General features: G+C 41.8%; 1 protein-coding gene across 1 annotated transcript in view; it reads right to left on the bottom strand.

Annotated features, from left to right (window-relative positions):
• Window positions 1-229: 229 nt before the first annotated feature.
• Window positions 230-18,924, bottom strand: part of LOC136883435 (MD-2-related lipid-recognition protein) — a 52,977-nt gene continuing 34,282 nt past the window's right edge. The window contains exons 2-4 of the mRNA XM_067155716.2: window positions 10,813-10,938; window positions 6,175-6,344; window positions 230-467 (exon numbers count right to left, since the gene is read on the bottom strand). Of these exons, the coding sequence (XP_067011817.1) occupies window positions 387-467; window positions 6,175-6,344; window positions 10,813-10,938 (377 nt within the window). The 3' untranslated portion in view covers window positions 230-386. The remainder of the gene's footprint in view (window positions 468-6,174; window positions 6,345-10,812; window positions 10,939-18,924) is intronic.

The following is an 18,924-nucleotide window of genomic DNA, read 5'->3' as shown; positions in this document are numbered from 1 at the left end:
AGTAACACTGATAAATTCAGGCAGTCTTATACACAGTATTTTATTTGAATCGTGAAAATGTCATGGTTTGTGCGATACATTTCCATCAATAAAAATGGTTGTAGCATTTCTCTAGAACTGGTTTACAGTAATGTGGGACTTGTTTTCATGGTGGTTTGGTAGCACGTTGTTGTTATTTCAACATTATTAGTGGTGTTCGTGTCAGATCTTGACTTTGTGTACGTGTGTGCAATTCAGGGTGTCAATTGGCAACACATGGATCAAATAAATAACTCTCCCTTATTTTAACATTTTTTCTGTGCGGGAATTATAAAAGGAAATAAGTCTGATGTGTGAGGAAGTTGGAATGAAATAAAACTTCCTGAGAATCTTCGTCCAATGATGGCTCACTTCACCAACTTAATTTGGAAGATGAAACAACACTCCACGTCCGTTCCGTTTAGCTTCCATTTCACGTCGTATGTCCTCTGTAAGAAAAAGAAAGATAAATATTAACAAAACCAAAAAGTGGAACAAACATAAAAGATATGATAGGTAGAAAATACAAAAGTTCAAACAAGCATGAGAACAACATACTGATGTATGTTCCAATTAATAAGGAATGATCCATGTGATTGTTGCTGATATTTCAATGGGACAGGTCACGGCCAACTCGATAGGTAGTTCCGGCCTGCTACAGACGGTTCCGTAGGGATGACGTCACTCGTTTAGTGCTTCGATATGGAGGTATGACTTGTTTTCATGGTGGTTTGGTAGCACGTTGTTGTTATTTCAACATTATTAGTGGTGTTCGTTCGAGTTTGCAAGTGATAACTGTACGAAAAAGGATCAGTCAAAGATGTACTTTCAGCAATAGTATGTGATAACTACAAGAGCATTTTAATTTGAGCAGTCTGATGTTAGGAAGTATCGCTAGGTTATCTGATAGGTTACGTGAATCCAATGAACTTTTAAGAACTGTCTAACATAGGTACTCTAAAGTTTATTATTATTATTATTATTATTATGTGCTAGTGTACTGTAGGCTTCTCTTTGCAATGTGAACGAATGTGTAGTGTGCGTGGACGTACATAGAATTACCGTTCAAATAAGGAGGTCACTATCTCAAAATTTGCGTTTACTAGCGATAACAGGAAGCCAGATAAATGGATTCGTGCTATACACCGAGGTAATTTTGAACCCAGTAAATATGCCTTTGTATTTATTAGACATTTTTTCCGAAAATCACATAATTGGGATAAACACTGCAGAACGACCAGACGGTTTCGTTTTAACTGTGCCTATGGTTAAGCCAAAATTAACTGACGATGCTGTGCCAACAATTTTTTTTTCCTGTGAAACCGTCGTATATGTCACAACCAACACCTGCCAAAACGAAAAAATCGCCTGAAGAAAGGAGAGAGGATATATTGCAGAATGATTAACTAATCTTCAAGACATGGTGTGTTGGAGACAAGATATCAAATTATGACGACTTATTGGGTAAGTAAACAAACCTCAAGATGGCTGTTGACAAGTTGATTTATGTTTTAGAGCAGCTATAGGCACTAAAATGCATACAGCGTAGTTTATGTTTATGTTGATGACCACATGCTATATCCGAATGTAAAACACTGCTCTCTTACAAATAATATAATTCAGTAAATGCCATCATAGGATAAGATGATAAAGTATAAAAAGGTAGTACAGTATTTGATATATTAATAATAATACAAAAAAACATTACTCTTTAGTACGGGAAAACGAAATAAAAAATAAACATGGATCACTTCTGTTTCATAGGTTTAATTACGTCTAATATTTTAATAATAATAATAATAATAATAATAATAATAATAATAATAATAATAATAATAATAATAATAATTGTTGTATACAAGGAACTTGGTATACAGTAACACAACATAAAGTTTATTTCTTCAAGAGTTTTATACAGTAATTACAAGAAATAAAATGAAACTTGTCTTGAAGCTTGATTGAATAAACGCAGTTAATGCTGTTATTAAATGATAGACTGAATGTCTGTGGCACCAATATATATTTACAGAGAGAGAGTCCTATATACACATTTACACCTATCTTGAGGAGATAGTCTATTTCACTGGGAGATGTCCTTAGATAGTCGAAAACTATCTGTTGTGGGATAACAAGCGTAATTTGTAGAGAGAGTCGCGTTAGTATAATGCTAACATTGGACTTAGACCTGCAAGGAACTTGCATCAATATCTTAATTTGCAGAATGCTAAGATAGTCGTCGGAGCACAGGTGAGGACTTGGGAGTGTAGCAGAATGGTTGACTCGGGGCTCGACGTGGCTACGGGCATCAGGGAAGATGAGGCAATGTCCGGAGGTGAGACCTCACAACCAGCAATCTGTCCACCTGTTCAAGACACGTTTTTAAGAGGAATGCCTCCGTGTTTGACTTGCGGTGTGGGCTGGCTGTTGGACACTGGGGTAGTCCTCGGTAAGGTGAGGAATGTCGCTGCTTATATACCGCTTGGCTGACGTCATCGACGAGCATGCCAGGCGCAGTGCAGTCCTCTCGTAGGCTCTGGAAGCATCGGTGATGCGGCGGGTTGCGGAGCTTGTAGGCGCGGAGCTGAGCGCGGAGGACACACACAACAATGATAATAATAATTAGAGATTAAAGAAAGGAAACTCATGAGAAAAATCTTTGGGTCTGGAATTAAAAATGGAATAGATTTCCCCAGACCCAACTCGGAAATATATATGTATAAATGTCTAAACTTTCAGATACAATGAGACTGTGACGAATTAAATTGTTAAGTCATTTGGAAAGAATGAATAACACGGGACTTATTAAATACACACATTTCTGTAAATCAAACGTACGAGATCAAAAGACCTTACTGAATTAGGATGACCGAATCTGCAGCATAGAAATGTAATCAGGAAAATTGTTCACGCAAGAGGATTTGAAGAAGATGAGAAGAAACCAACACGACGTACCTGGTCGGAGGAATGAAATTACAACAATCGATGAAAATGAAAAAATATTGGGTAAGGAGGAAAGTTCAGCGAATGTTGATTTCTCGTGGTCCTAAGTGACACATTCGTGCAGAAGAGGAAGAATTTTGTGTGGCTATTGCTAGCCTAATGCAGCCCTTGTAAGGCAGACTCACCGACGTGGGTGGGTGCCATTAGCTGTGTATGGGAAATTGCGTGTAATTGCAGCGGAGGATAGTGTTGTGTGTGGGGAATGAGGGACAGGTATGTTGAGAAAGGCACAAACACCCAGTCTTCGAGCCAAGGAAACTAACCCTTTAGGATTAAAATCTCTGATCTAGACGAGGCCCTCTGAAACGAAACCCACTACGCTGACCATCTAATGAAATTGTGCTAACCATTACACTACGGTTGGCACAATTTGCTGTAAATTTAACGTTTAGAACTAGTCTGTTAATTGCAAAAGATGTATCGAGGGGCCTATTACAGACTTTCCACAGCACTCATGCTAGTAATGTAATTTAACGACTAGATTAACAAATAATGATAATACACCACTTTTTTTAATGGCGTATGGCTTTTAGTGCCACGAGTGTCCGAGGACATGTTCGGCTCAACAGGTGCAGCTCTTTCGATTTGACGCCCGTAGACAACCTGCGCGTCATGATGAGGATGAAATTATGATGAAGACGGGACATACACCCAGCCCCCGTGCCAGAGAAATTAACTATTGGTGGTTGAAATTCCCGACCCTCCCGGGAATCGAACCCGGGACCCCTATGGCCAAAGGCCAGAACGCTAACCATTTAGCCATGGAGCCGGACAATACACCACTGAAAGTCACAGTTAAAAATCTAAGTCCACCTTGTCAGTACTACAAAAAGTTATTTAAATTCTTGTTTCATCGCCTTCTGTTTGAAACTTCTTCCGAATGACTAATCTCTTTTCTGGTCGAGTATGAATTAGCTACTGTGCACTATAAAACAAAAAACAAAGAAATTCAAGTCTTATGTGCAAGAACCAAGGAGAAGATCTTTTAATTAAAGATTAAAGTTGAATTAATAAATCAAACCATAATGATTAAAATAATAAATTCAGGCTAAAAATGGCGCTAAAATACAAGATCAATATTTCTCACTGTATCTTGTCCCGCGACTTAATGTGTGGTTTCCTTGAGTGCTTCACATAACAGAGAGATTAGGCACATAAAAAGATAAACACAATATAGATAGGGGAAGTCCGTGTAATTTGGACCACTTAATTGTAAACGTCCGTAACTCTATTGACCGTAAAGAAAATTCCTCCAATTTTATACACGATAATTAGTACAATGTATCAAATGATTTGGTGAAAATAAATCTTTAGGATGTATTTAAAAGTAATATTTATTTTTAAAAAATTTATCGTGTAATTTGGATCGACCAGGTAATCGTGTAATTTGGACAGGAAAATAGAAACACTTCGTTATTAAATGTATTTCTTACGAAATCCTAAAGAATAAAATACGACACAATGAATTGTGTCCATCACTTTTGGCATGTAGGACAATGATGAAACAATTCATCCTGAATTTTGGCGCTGTTTTCATGAGCCCACTTTTTGCACTACCGAGCTCGATAGCTGCAGTCGCTTAAGTGCGGCCAGTATCCAGTATTCGAGAGATAGTAGGTTCGAACCTCACTGTCGGCAGCCCTGAAGATGGTTTTCCGTGGTTTCCCATTTTCACACCAGGCAAATGCTGGGGCTGTACCTTAATTGAGGCCATGGCCGCTTCCTTCCCACTCCTAGCCCTTTCCTGTCCCATCGTCGCAATAAGACCTATCTGTGTCAGTGCGACGTAAAGCAACTAGCAAAAAAAAACTTTTTGCACTATTGCACTGAATCCAATCGTCATCATAATACTCGCCACATAAAATGCAAACTGTTTTCAATTTTTCCTGCGTCCGTAGTGAATAGTTGTATCCCCGTCAGGAAGTCGTAAAATTTAAGAAACGAGATTTCCACTTCCGGAGGTGCACATGGCCCTGAGGTTACTCAGCCTACACCAAAAATGAGTACCAGGTTAATTCCTGGGGGCAAAGGCGGCCGGGCATAGAGCTAACCACTCTACCCCATCAAGTGCCGAGGTTACGGATAGTGGAAGCCTTTACCTTCTACCTCCTCCAAGGGCCTTCATGGCCTGTACGGAGATGACTTTGCTTTGCTTTTTTGTAGTGAATAGTTTCTCGACCGCTGCTCCACCCTAAAGCCTGCAGATTATGAGATGTTGTGTGGTCAACACGACGAATCCCCTCGACTGTTATTCTTGGCCTTCTAGACTGGGGCCGTCATTTCGCCGTTAGATAGCTCTTCAGACTGTAATCACGTAGGCTGAGTGGACCTCGAACCAGCCCTCGGATCCAGGTAGAAATCCCTAACCTGGCCCAGAATCGTACCCGGGGCGTCCGGGTAAGAGGTAGACACGCTACTCCCATACCGCGGGGCCGGCCTTAAATTATAAAACAAGTTATTTTATAATCACCAGTAAAACTATGAAGAAAGAACTCAATTATTACAATTGTTTCAACGGTCCAAATTACAGACTCCCCGGCAGTCCAAATTATACGACATGCAAACATTTAATCAAAAACAAAATAATATGCTAAGTATTTAAAATTTATGAATGAAACTCTGTTAAAATTTACCTGGATATTTCATCATATTTCATTTACACCCTCTTGTCTAAAGTAACTACTTCACAGTACACTTACTTGTCACCGAATAAGCTTACAAGGAATGTGAGTGGGTTCGAACCCCACTGTCGGCAGCCCTGAAGATGGTTTTGCGTGGTTTCCCATTTTCACACCAGGCAAATGCTGGGGCTGTAGCTTAATTAAGGCCACGGCCACTTCCTTCCCATTCCTAGCTCTTTCCTGGCCCATCGTCGCGATAAGACCTTTCTGTGTCAGTGCGACGTAAAACAACTTGTAATAAACAATAGAAATACCCTCAGCTGTCTTGCTGACCGTGCCTCAGACAGGAGGTGAGCAAACTTACAAATACCCCAAAAATATTATTGGTCCAGATTACACGGACATCTCCTAGACGTGACCAGGACAAATATGAAAACATAAAAGGACACGTATGTTGTAATGTTATTTCATCTTTTCTAACTCTGTCTTCATATCTTCTTTTGGGTAGCGCAAGCCGAGCTAAGAGACAACTTACCGCAGGGTATTTCTTGCTGATAGGTAGGTCGTAGACATAGGTTTGTCTCTGATCGGCTGTGATGGGACAGGCGGTGTTCTGGCACGCGTCGGTGTTCATACCCAGGAAGGGTAGATCGGTTACCTCATTGGCCCAGTATGCCCGGCTGAAAGCTTCACTTGAAGACGAACCTGCACACACACACAATAATAATTGAAAATTATGAACACTGAGAATGAAATAAGATTTGTTTACAATCCCTCCTCAACAAATTGACGAATCTATCCACCTTACATACATATTTTAATTCCCCATCTGAAGAGTAGCATGGCCTCCTACAGCTCATTCCATGTTAGTATTGCTCTTATGACAACAAGGTTGCCATATCGAACAGTTCTGACCAGCAGCATCAACGGGAAAATAGTGGCATAAACATTATTAAAACTCAGTATTTGATTTCAAGATAAAAGGAGGAAGAAATTAAACTGATTTTTTTTAAATCTAAGGTACAAGGGTTTTAGAAGGGGTTTATTTAGATCTTAGAGCAACAACGTTAAACTACTACATATATAAAACTTCATTATTTAAATTCAAGGGGAATTGGTGGGGGGAAGGGATAGACAACACCTAATTTTTATAGGCTCGGAGGTTTTGGGGATTCGTTTAATGGTTAATCACATTCAATAAATTAGTTGCGCCGGCTACTAATATGCTATCGTATCGCCTCAAGAAAAGAACGGTAAAAAATAAATGCACTTGTAAAACAATGATATAAGTGGCAAAAATAAAAGGCGCTGAAGAAATGACAGCTAAATAGCAAAGTCAAGCACAGATAAAAATCATAGCGAATTTTTGTACCAATACAAGTCATGCCGTGATGTATCACTGCACAGCACAACAAGAATAGTAGAACACACATGCAAGTAAATAGATTACTTTTCTTCAACAGTGATAAGCTGCCGGTAACTCACAGCGTAACGGATCACGCGTAACATGTACCAGAGCAACGCAGAAGGAAAATGAAGGAAGGCAAGAAAGCGATGAGTGTTCCCGCCACTCTGCTTCATCTCTGCGGCTGTATTTATGAAACAGACAATGATAAGTACGTGTTTTAATAAGGGCAAAAAAAATGCCTCATCCTTTTATCTTTCTTTCATAATAAAATGTAAAGTAAATTATGATATCCCTTAATCACGAGGAATTATGGGTGTCTAAGGGGGGTGTGTTCACCCCTTGTAGGTCCATAACAGCAACACTGTTTTGTTAACATGGAATGATCCATAGTAGGTAAACTCACTTCCTGTTCAAGAAATGGAGGTATAATGGAGAAGGAGTCTGGCAAGGAAGAAGTTTGCTGGTAGGAGAGAATAATCCACTGGTTAAGTTTTCCTTGATCTGTTGTTAATTGAGTTATCAGTCCATAATGCAGCTCTCCATATCACCTTGATCTGTGCTAATCTTTTCATTTCTCTGTAGGTACTACATCCTGCATATGCTCTAATCTGGTCTACCGCTACTGTTCTTACCAAATACACTTCCCTCAAAAACTAGCTGAACAAGTCTTGAATGTCTCTTTTGTTCAAATTTTGCCAAATCTTTCTCTTCTCACCATTTCAACTCATTAACTCTTCATTCGTGATTCGATCCACCCATCTCGCTTTCAGGATTCTTCTGCAACACCACACAACTAAAAACTTATATTCTCTTTCTTTCTGAACTACACTCATGTTCATAATAAACAGAACCAGAAAGACTAGTTTTCATTAGTATGTTCTGCAGAAACAATTAGCATTTCAGTGATATAGGTTCAGCATGTGTTCTGTTGCCTAGTAGGCACTGGGCCCTCCATGGGCACTGATAACTTGTTCCATGCGAATGGCGTCCTGGGGTATAGCCATCCATGCTGCATTCACCTGGTTCCATAGTTCATCTTTGGTGGTTGGCATGTAGCCACAGCGCCGCACCCGTCGTTTCACAATATCTTATACATTTTCGATTGGCGACAAGTCCGGTGATCGGACGGGCCAGGACAACAGTCTAACATCCTGTGACAACAAAAAGGCACGCACGTGTTCGTGCAGCAACATGTGGTCGCGCATTGTCCTACTGAAATATGGCGTCTGGGGTGTCGTGCAGAAAGGGTATGGTTACGGGTCACAGGATGTCATTCACGTAGGTCAAACTGGTCACAATGCCCTGGACACGCACCAATTCTGATTTGTGGTTGTACCCAATAACACCCCACACCATAAGGCCTTGACTTGGCGCTGTATGTCTTGTGCGAATGTAGTCAATGTGATGCCTCTCCCACTGTCTGCGACGAACCAAAATGCGGCCATCATTTTCAAACAAACAGACCCTGGATTCGTCCTTAAACACCGTCTGCTGGCATTCCTGTTCCCAGTGACGTCGTTCCATACACCATTGCAGTCTAACATGTTTATGCACATAAGTCAAAGGTAGGCGGAGAAGTGGACGACGCGCCGGTAACCCAGACCGTAATAAACGGCGACGGACGGTCACTCCTTCTAGTGTACAATGAGTTGCACTGTTCCACTGTTGAGCCAGAACCGAGGAGGACGCACATCTGTCCTGCAATACCATTCGGATGAGGTGTCGATCTTCTCGGAGGGTGGTCTGGGTGGTGCGACCAAACTCTCGTCGTGTTCTAGGTCTTCTGAGAACCATTCTGTACACACCCGTTGCACTGCCGACACACTTCGTTCCACACGAGCAGTAATTTGCCGGATGGATACATCACGTACTCTCATGTCAATAATGCACTTATTTGACGGTACGGTTCTCGCATACGTCTCCGAGGTATCCTGCACATCTGCTCAAGTCACAGTGTTCCATTACCTTCGGTTTATAGCGACAACGAGAGCCGCAGGCAAATTTTACCAGTCGGTAGCTGTGTACCGAGATATCAATGTGGACCTTGAACCTGAGGGCCGACATGGTTCAAATGCTAATAATTTCTTCACAACATACTAATACACCTGTCCTGTGAATATGAACATCCTATCTCTTGTCTTTCAATGTATTCTGGACTTTATGAATATGAATGTAGTTATTGGCTAGGCTTCACTTCCATGTGTTTTACACTTCAGACAGTAGTCTTCGATTTTTGTAATTTGTACGTAGGCCATCCAGAAATTAAGTTTCCCTGTTTCTTTCCTTGTAAAGTAAACGTATTCAGCCTGGAAATAACAGCATGCGGGACAGATCTATGACGCAGTAATCATATACCGGCCGGATAAATCACGCCTGGTGTCAGCAGCGTAGCAGAAGTGGCTTGAAATGGTGGCTCGTATTCTTTCTCCCGCCGTCTGCGAGGTTCGGTCTGTGATAAAGTCTCTACGGAAATTGCGATGGGTCATTCAAAACAAGAAGCGTGGAATGCTCAGTGCAAGTGTTGTGCTGTTCCATGGCAATGCTCGGCGTTCAGCAACTGTTCTGCAGGAGTTCGGCTGGGAGGTGTTTGATCATCCACCGTACAGTCCTGATCTTGCTCCCAGTGAGTTTCATCTTTCGTTGCACCTCAAGAAATGCCTGTCCTCCTGTCAGCATTTTCACACGCAAGAAGACAATATGACAAATGTCTCAATTCTGCTGGTGATTACGTCAAAAATAGCTCCGACATTGCTGTGTCGGGTGCCAAAGTTTTTCATGCAACTATGTTGTTCTTTTTAATAAATACCGTAGGAATCTTAATTTTTGGAAGGTTCTCGTATATCAATATTTGAAGGGAGCAAATTTCTGAACCACTACTGTGCATTGTTAAAATGATCACGTGTGTGTTTGTATGCCATCAATAGTTATTGGAACTTGTCCTATTACTTTGTATAGTAGAACACTGCTCACAATCAATCAATCAATCAATCAATCAATCAATCAATCAATCAATCAATACTGATCTGCATTTAGGGCAGTCGCCCAGGGGGCAGATTCCCCATCTGTTGTTTTCCCAGCCTTTTCTTAAATGATTGCAAATAAATTGGAAATTTATTTAACATCTCCCTTGGTAAGTCATTCCAATCCCTAACTCCCCTTCCTATAAACGAATATTTGCCCCAATTTATCCTCTTGAATTCCAACTTTATCTTCATATTGTGATCTTTCTTACTTTTAAAGACACCGCTCAAACTTATTCGTCTACTGGTGTCCTCCCACGCCATCTCTCCACTGACAGCTTGGAACGTACCACTTAGTCGAGCAGCTCGTCTCCTTTCTCCCAAGTCTTCCCAGCCCAAACTTTGCAACATTTTTGTAACGCTACTCTTTTGTAGGGAATCGTCCAGAACAAATCGAGCTGCTTTTCTTTGGATTTTTTCCAGTTCTTGAATCAAATAATCCTGGTGAGGGTCCCATACACTGGAGCCATACTCTAGTTGGGGTCTTACCAGAGACTTATATGCCCTCTCCTTTACATCCTTACTACAACTCAATACCCTCATAACCATTTGCAGAAATCTGTACCCTGTTCAGTCCATACTTTAAAAAAAAGTTGAAGCGAACTGTTTTGCCCAGTTTTTAATGTCTAAATATATTAAAAGTCCTTTTTTTTTTTGTTTGTAGAGATGATATCTTTGGTAAGGAATCACTTTCATGATAAAATGAGAGATTCATAACTTATCTTCTAAGTTGCCTTCAACTTACCTGATGTGAAATCGAACTGAATAGATGCGGATTTCCCTCTCTTTATCTTGCAGGGTTTGTTCTCACTCGCTTCAGCACAGGGATTGACTCGTACTTCGTGGACTGTACAGTTCCTGGACGCGCCATCTGCAAGGATAAGAATTTCACTGCATTAAGAACACTGTCGTAAGTTTCTGGTAACGACGCGTCTGGCCTCGTTTTCTTCACAGAATACAGAGTGACAAACAGCGCCTCAAGACCCAACGGAATGAATTCCTCATAGAGGGAGAAGAAAAGAAAAAAGTGTACTACATGATGGGTCCAGAAATGCATAATTACAGCTGTCTGAGCATGTACTTAGTGAGAGGTAGTGGTGGCGTTGATTATTGTTTTAAGAGGAAGTACAATCAACCTCCATTAACACTGATCGGTAGTAAAAGGATTATAAGGATCAGCACTTTTCCAAATGTATAGCTATTTTCGTACAGACAGGTCAATATATGTATCTGAGGACATGAAATGAATGCACCTTTCTCTGTGAGAACTTTTTCCTTATATTTCACGCTTTAGCACATTTTCTCCGCACTTTTATCTGCGTTTTAAAAAAGATTATACAGAATATTTTTTCTCTTCTCAGAACAGAATTTTAAAATTTCGTTTAATCCGAAGTCAACAACAGTCAGTAAGTAAATATTAAAATATAATTTATGGCAACCACCAGTAATTTATATCCCAGCTGCCAACCTGCAGCTATAAAATCAAATTGAAATTTAAACAACGATGCTGCAACAATTTAACCTAAATTCAGTTAGTACTGGCATGAATTTAACGGTTCCACCCATCGACTGCGTACTCTGGCCGTATTAGTGCATTACCAGTCCACCCCTGAGTGTATTTGTCACTACACAAAATCATGCCGAAGGATAAGAAGATGAAGGAAAAGTCGTGATTTAGAGTTTGGAAGAAATTGATGAGTGTTCGGGAGAATCTTGATGGATTTGCTAAAGAAAAAAAAATGAATGAAATCCGCAGCCTGTTTCCAGTCATTCCACCGGGCCAAGAATGGAATGAATGAAGCCCCCATCTAGCGGCGAGGATAGGAACTGTGCCGGCTGCCAAAGCCTGTCGCACTTCTCTGGGGCAATGGTTAAAGAATGACAGATGAAATTATATTGGAGAGTGTCGCTGGAATGAAATATGACAGGGGAAAACCGGAGAAAGCGGAGAAAATCCTGTCTCGCCTCTGCTTTGTCCAGCACAAATCTCACATGGAGTGACCGGGATTTGAACCACGTAACCCAGCGGTGAGAGGCCGGCGCGCTGCCGCCTGAGCCACTGAAGCTCTTTGCTAAAGAAAAATATGAATTAAATTTGAAGAACAGTCCGGATGTGGAAACCTTCGCAACTTTGACTGAACTCCCTAACAAGATATGCTCCATTGGTTTCTGTAGATGTCGAGGGGAGTTTCTCTATATATTAAGGATCTAGTGAACTAAAAGCACCAGCAACTTGCTGTCATAAACACTGAAATGCTGTGTGCAATCCAATATATAACAAGTTTATTAATTATTATTAGAATCCAGTGAATAGGGTAAGGAAAGTTCATGTAACTGGTTTAAACCTTAATAACGCGATTTTATCAACACCTTTTTATATGTAATTTCAGAACTCACCCCACACACACACATACTTTTCTGACCGAACTTTCCACCTTAAAATCCTTTCCCCCTGATCGGATAAAACATCCTTGAAAAATTGAAGGTATCAGCCAAAGAAAGACAAGGGCCAGAAAGAGCGTGAAAATGAAAGACTCCCTAGCCTTCAGAACCTAATAGTGTCGGGGTCGGAAAAGAACAAGGACTCACTAAGGGAGATCGGATAGGATAGATGAAAGTGAGGAGCCTGGCACAAGTAAGTGGAAGCATGCCAGGACTCAGCTAAGGATTACAGCTACGTAATTACAATAGAGGAGCTATCTGATGGTGAGATGGCGGCCCTAGTCTAGAAACCCAAGAATAACAGCCGAGAGGATTAGTTATGCTGACCATACGACACCACGTAATCTGCAGGCCTTCAGGCTGAGAAGTGGTCATTTGGTAGGCCACGGTCCTGCGGGGCTGTTGCACCATGGGGTTCTGTTTTGTTTTGAACACATTACTCAAATAGATGTGTATGATTTATTTACGAATGTTTGTTTATGTGAACAAGTCTCTGGATTATGGCTGTTTTAGTGAAACTAAACATTAAAAAAAAAAACTGTAGTAAGGAATAACAGAGGACTATGGCTTTCTTTCTTACAAAATGGTTATGTCAGATTATACCCAGAAGGTAACAGCAGCACAATCTCACGTAACCTCAAACCATGACGAATAGAATACCTAGTGTGATCACTCCGCTCTCTTAACATTGTCCTTGGTGGGCCCACCGGAGTGTGGCGCTGCAGTCGCAACGAACCAGCTGTAATAACACGTCCACCAAATTATCGACGAATGTTGCGTGAAGTCATGGCAAAAGTTTTAACGCCTATCAAGGGACTTTGTTTGTTTTGATATTTTCCGAAAGTCTGTATTAATATCTGTGCAATCCTTTGTGTGTTCAATCAACTAGTTTTCTATTATTTCGAAAAAAAATGTAGTGGCCTACTGTTTCGTTCCTGGTTCTAAATCGGGGTACGGATGGAAGCGTAATGGTAGACGATTGTTTACACCGCCAAAATAAAAGAATCTGTTTGCGAAGTGGACGAGAGTTATTCCGCGGAAAGATAAGCAATTGTCAGCCAAAATCAGAATATATGACCTGCATTTTTCGTAAGATTTAATTAACTTATAAAGGCGGACTCTTTCCTTGTGAACGGTAAAAACGCTGAACTTCCTCGTATGAGGTGGAAATTAAAAGAAGAAGTGGTGCCTCATATTTTTTTCCAAATTTACAGAAATACCTATCCACTGAGGTAAAATCGCGAAAGGCACCCAGTAGAAAAAGGAATGAAGACAGTATCAATAGGATAAGGGAAAAGAATCACAATGCGAGTGAAGCAGTGATGGCAACAATGAGCGGTAAGGTTCAGCCTAGCTGTAGTCAGATTCACGGCCAGTCTCGTTCTCTTACTGATACCCAAAATACGGTAGTGTCTCTCAAAAGGCGACTAAAGAAAGCAACTCCTAATTTAGTGCGAGCAATATATCTCTTTCCTCAGTCAAAGGTAGGATTAATTTCCTACAGATTAAAAACATGGAATTTTTTCTTTTTTAAGTATGTAAGTATGTAAAGCTCAATATTGCTTCCGCTTTTCGTAATGTTCCATTTTATCTCGTGTGTTCTCTTATTGAAGTCCAAAGGTAATTTCTTCGTGGGGACTGAAAATATTATTTACAACTCTCTGGCAGTATTATTCATAAGTCTAAACAATTGGGTGTTGTATTTGGATATTTGCGTATCAGTGTAACCTACAGTAAAACATCCGACCGTGTAGCGTTGGTGATTGGCGCCACTAGCACCGCTCTGCGGGAGCGCGCTTGAATTCGGTGAGTGATCTCACTTGGTACTCTATTCGTCACGCTCGAACGTAACTTCTTTGGACTAAAACGTCCTTGTAAAAAAAAAAAAAAGTCTTAATTCATAGGAGAGATTTATATAACGGAGATGAGACCAGGTCATTTGACCATGCACTGGAACCAGAGAGAAGATAAAGAGATGGCCTAGGGAGCGAACGACCTCCGCTTAGGATCACTTATCAGTTCCTAAATTAGATTACCAGTTTATTGTCCTCCCCATGGCCTTAGGACACCCAGCACGTCTGCTTGCTGCTTTGAATAGCTGAAGGCTATCTGAGAAACATTAATATGGGCTTCTCTTAAGTGTTCACTCGTCTTTGATTTCATAGGCAAGAAATAACACTTACACACATCTTCAGGGGCTGCCTGGGCGACGCGGTAAAGGAGTGCTCGGTTCGCCCGAAAAGACGTGGGTTCGATTCTCCGTCAGGAAGTTGAAAAATTTAAGAAGCGAGATTTCTACTCTAGGAGGTGCTCATGGCCCTGAGGTTCACTCAGTCCAAACCAAAAATGTGTACCACGTTAATTCTTGGGGGCAAAGGCGGCCGGGCGTAGAGCTAACTCCTCTACTCCATCAAGTGCTGAGGTTACGGATAAATGAAGCCTTTACCCTCCAACCCTCCTAGAACCTTCAAGTTGGGGAACTTGGCAGCTTCAATCCTGGCTCGATCCGGTGGTTAGCCTATTTGAAGGTGCTCAAATACGTCAGCCTCGTGTCGGTAGATTTACTGGCACGTAAAAGTACTCCTGCGACAAATGCGGCAATCAAGGCAATGAATGACATCCTGCACCCAAACAGACTCTCCTAGGCCTTAAAGACAGCTCTGAAATTGTTTCAGCTGAAGGTAACACCCGAGGTGGCATACGACCTGGAAGTCATCTGGCCATATGTAGAGAAAAAACACTTAGCGCTAAGACGAAAGCGACTTTCTTGAAGAAGGTTTTGCGTGTTTCAAAGTACACTCTTTCATGACTGGCTTACGAGCTGACAAGGGAACTGTTTTACATTGAGGAACTTCGTCTCCAAATGTCTCTACAGTCCACTCCAGGATACGAACAACTATTGCAAGAACTACAATTAAAAAGGAAGAAAATATGGAGAAACTTTTATGCCACTGATGCAATGGTTATAAAGACCATGCGCAAAGGGTACGACTTACGACATATCGTCACTAGGTTCGCTGAACGAAACAAAACGGTTTCATGAGCCAGGACCGGACTGTGTATGTGATCGCTGTGGACATCTTTGTAAACGATACCACGCAATGTAGCCTACTGCAAACTCAGGAATGAATCCTGGAAGAAATTCTGTTCTGATGACTGTTAGATTGTGTAATTTAATATTGTGTTAGTTCTGTGCTGTGTTGGAATTCTAATATTGTGTATAATTCATAATGACCATTGGCTGTAATAAATGCTTCATTCAAAAGTACCCTGTGGGACTACATTCCGGCACATCGGCGTCTACGGCTTTTGCTTTTTTTTACATACATCATTCTACTCTTAACAAGATACGATCGGGCCATGGTAACTGCGCAGATTTCCACTACAAATGGAAGAGAATTCCTAAACCGAACTGCGACTGTGGTGCCTCTAAGCAGACCTTCAAACATCTCACAGTGTCCAAAAAGAAAGTACAGAGGCGACATCAGTGACTGCTTGTACGTTTCCAGAGACAATTAGCTAAATAAACAACCTGGACATAAAGATATACTTTGCTTTCCTAAATCATGTATGTATTGTACCTGTAAAGGCATACGCTATATAAAAAAAACATACATCTTCATTATAGACTGTTATGCCTTTCAGCGTTCAGTCAGCAAGCCTGTGTGTGCAGTGGCCGCGCATGTTAACGCGCTACGGCTATGGAGCCGGGAGACGCGTGGGTTCGAACCTCATCGGCTGTCCTGAGATTGGTTTTCACTTCCAGGCAAAAGTCGGGAGAGTTCCTATTCATAGCCGACTTCTTCCACACTCTTGCTTAATTTCATTCACAATCACTCATTTCGTCTTTATTACTTCTTCAACTGAGGTTGGCGTGGGGAAGGGCATCCGGCCGTAAAAATTGCCATATACATTCGTCTCACCTGATCCCCGACGCCGTATAAAGGAGCAGGACGAACGTTAGACATATGCGCAGTTGTCTGTTTGTAACTAGCTTTGTGGCCTTATTTAGTCCTATACCTCTTATTTTTAAATCATTAGAAACTGAGTCTAACCATCGTCGTCTTTGTCTCCCTCTTAGTCTCTTACCCTCAATGACAGAGTACGTTATACTCCTAGGTAACCTATCCTCCTCCATTCGCCTCACATGATCCCACCACCGAAGCTGGTTTATGCGTACCCCTTCAGCCATCGAGTTCACTCCTAACTTAGCTTTCGTCTCCTCACTCTCAGTAACGTCCTGCCATTGTTCCCACCTGTCTGTACCTGCGATCATTCTCGCTACCAAGAAATAATAATAATAATAATAATAATAATAATAATAATAATAATAATAATAATAATAATAATAATAATAAAGTCCGTCTCTGTGATGTAGTGGTTAGTATGATTAGCTGCCACCCCCGGAGGCCCGCGTTCGATTCCCGGCTCTGCCACAAAATTTGGAAAGTGGTACGAGGGCTAGAACAGGGCCCACTCAGCCTCGGGAGGTCAACTGAGTAGAGGTGGTTCGATTCCCACCTCAGCCATCCTCGAAGTGGTTTTCCGTGGTTTCCCACTTCTCCTCCAGGCAAATGCCGGGATGGTATCTAACTTAATACCACGGTCGCTTCCTTACCTCTTCTTTGTCTATCCCTTCCGATCTTCCAATCTCCCCCCCCCCCACCCCCACCCCAAGGCCCCTGTTCAGCATAGCAGGTGAAGCCGCCTGGGCGAGGTACTGGTCCTCCTCCTCAGCTGTATCAACCCGACTCAAAGCCTCACGCTACAGGACACTGCCCTTGAGGCGGTAGAGGTAAGATCCCTCGCTGAGTCCGAGGGTAAAACCAGCCCTCGAGGGTAAACAGGTTAAGTAAGTAAGTAAATAAGTAAGTAAGTAATAATAGGAGACCAACGATGGACACTGCATACCGACTAACCCAAACTATCTACAACAAAAAATATATCTCCAAGCACACAAAGCTAAGACATTACACTACAGTCATTAAACCAAAATGTCTTCATGGATCAGAAACGCTAATTTTGAACAGAAAAGCACACATTATAAACGCTGAGAAAGAGGAACGCAAAATCATAAGAAAATTCTAGGAAGAAAACTCGCCGACCGACTCAGAGGAAGACAGGAAATCAGACAATACACAAATATTCATAGGGACATTAGAAAACGCAGGTTAAGATTCTATGTGAATATTCTAAGATGCGCCCAGACATACTTACAAAATAAATAGTCGAATTCTACGAAGACAGGAACAAAGCCAAAACAGATACGATGAAATGGTTCGGCGAAATCAAAACCGAACTTTTCATTTTTACAATTGGCTTCACATCGCATCGAAACAAATGTCTTACGGCGACGGTGGGATAGGAAAGGTCTAAGAGTGGGAAAGAAACGCCCTTGACCGTAATTAAGGTACAGCTTTATGTGAAAATGGGAAACCACGGAAAACGTGCAGGGCTGAAGACAGTGGGGTTCGAGCCCACTGTCTGCCGAATTCAAGCTCCCAGATGCGTGACCCTAACCGCACGGCCAAAATGATTCATTCGGCATAAAATTGTGCGCCTTCTCTCCTATTTCTCGTACGTATATTGCGAAAATTTATGGCTATAAAATTGTGTGCTAAACCAGCAACCATTTTGTTGGACGTAGATCTTGATAGTTGACGCTATCTTGTGACATGATGTGGAAATGTGTGCTGGATCAGCTGCCATATTGCTGTACGTAGATCATGATAGGTGGGGGCCATTTTATGACCTGACATGGGAATGTTGTGTGCTGGATCAGCCGCCATACTGTTGGACGTAGATCGTGATAGGTGGGGGCTATCTTGTGACATGGCATGGGTATGTTGTGTGCTGGATCAGCTGCCATATTGCTGGACGTAGACCATGATAGGTGGGGGCTATCTTGTGACCTGACATGGGAATGTTGTGTGCTGGAACAGCCGCCATACTGTTGGACGTAGATCATGATAGGTGGGGGGGTATCTTGTGACATGGCATGGGAATGTTGTGTGCTGGATCAGCTGCCATACTGTTGGACGTAGATCATGATAGGTGGGGGCTATCTTGTGACCTGACATGGGAATGTTGTGTGCTGGAACAGCCGCCATACTTTTGGACGTAGATCATGATAGGTGGGGGCTATCTTGTGACATGGCATGGGAATGTTGTGTGCTGGATCAGCCGCCATACTGTTGGACGTAGATCATGATAGGTGGGGGGGTATCTTGTGACATGGCATGGGAATGTTGTGTGCTGGATCAGCTGCCATACTGTTGGACGTAGATCATGATAGGTGGGGGCTATCTTGTGACCTGACATGGGAATGTTGTGTGCTGGAACAGCCGCCATACTGTTGGACGTAGATCATGATAGGTGGGGGCTATCTTGTGACATGGCATGGGAATGTTGTGTG

This window comes from Anabrus simplex, chromosome 11, assembly GCF_040414725.1.
Source record: "Anabrus simplex isolate iqAnaSimp1 chromosome 11, ASM4041472v1, whole genome shotgun sequence".
Taxonomy (NCBI): Eukaryota; Metazoa; Arthropoda; class Insecta; order Orthoptera; family Tettigoniidae; genus Anabrus; species Anabrus simplex.
Note: the sequence above shows the minus strand (reverse complement) of the source record. Positions and strands in the feature narration are given on the sequence as shown.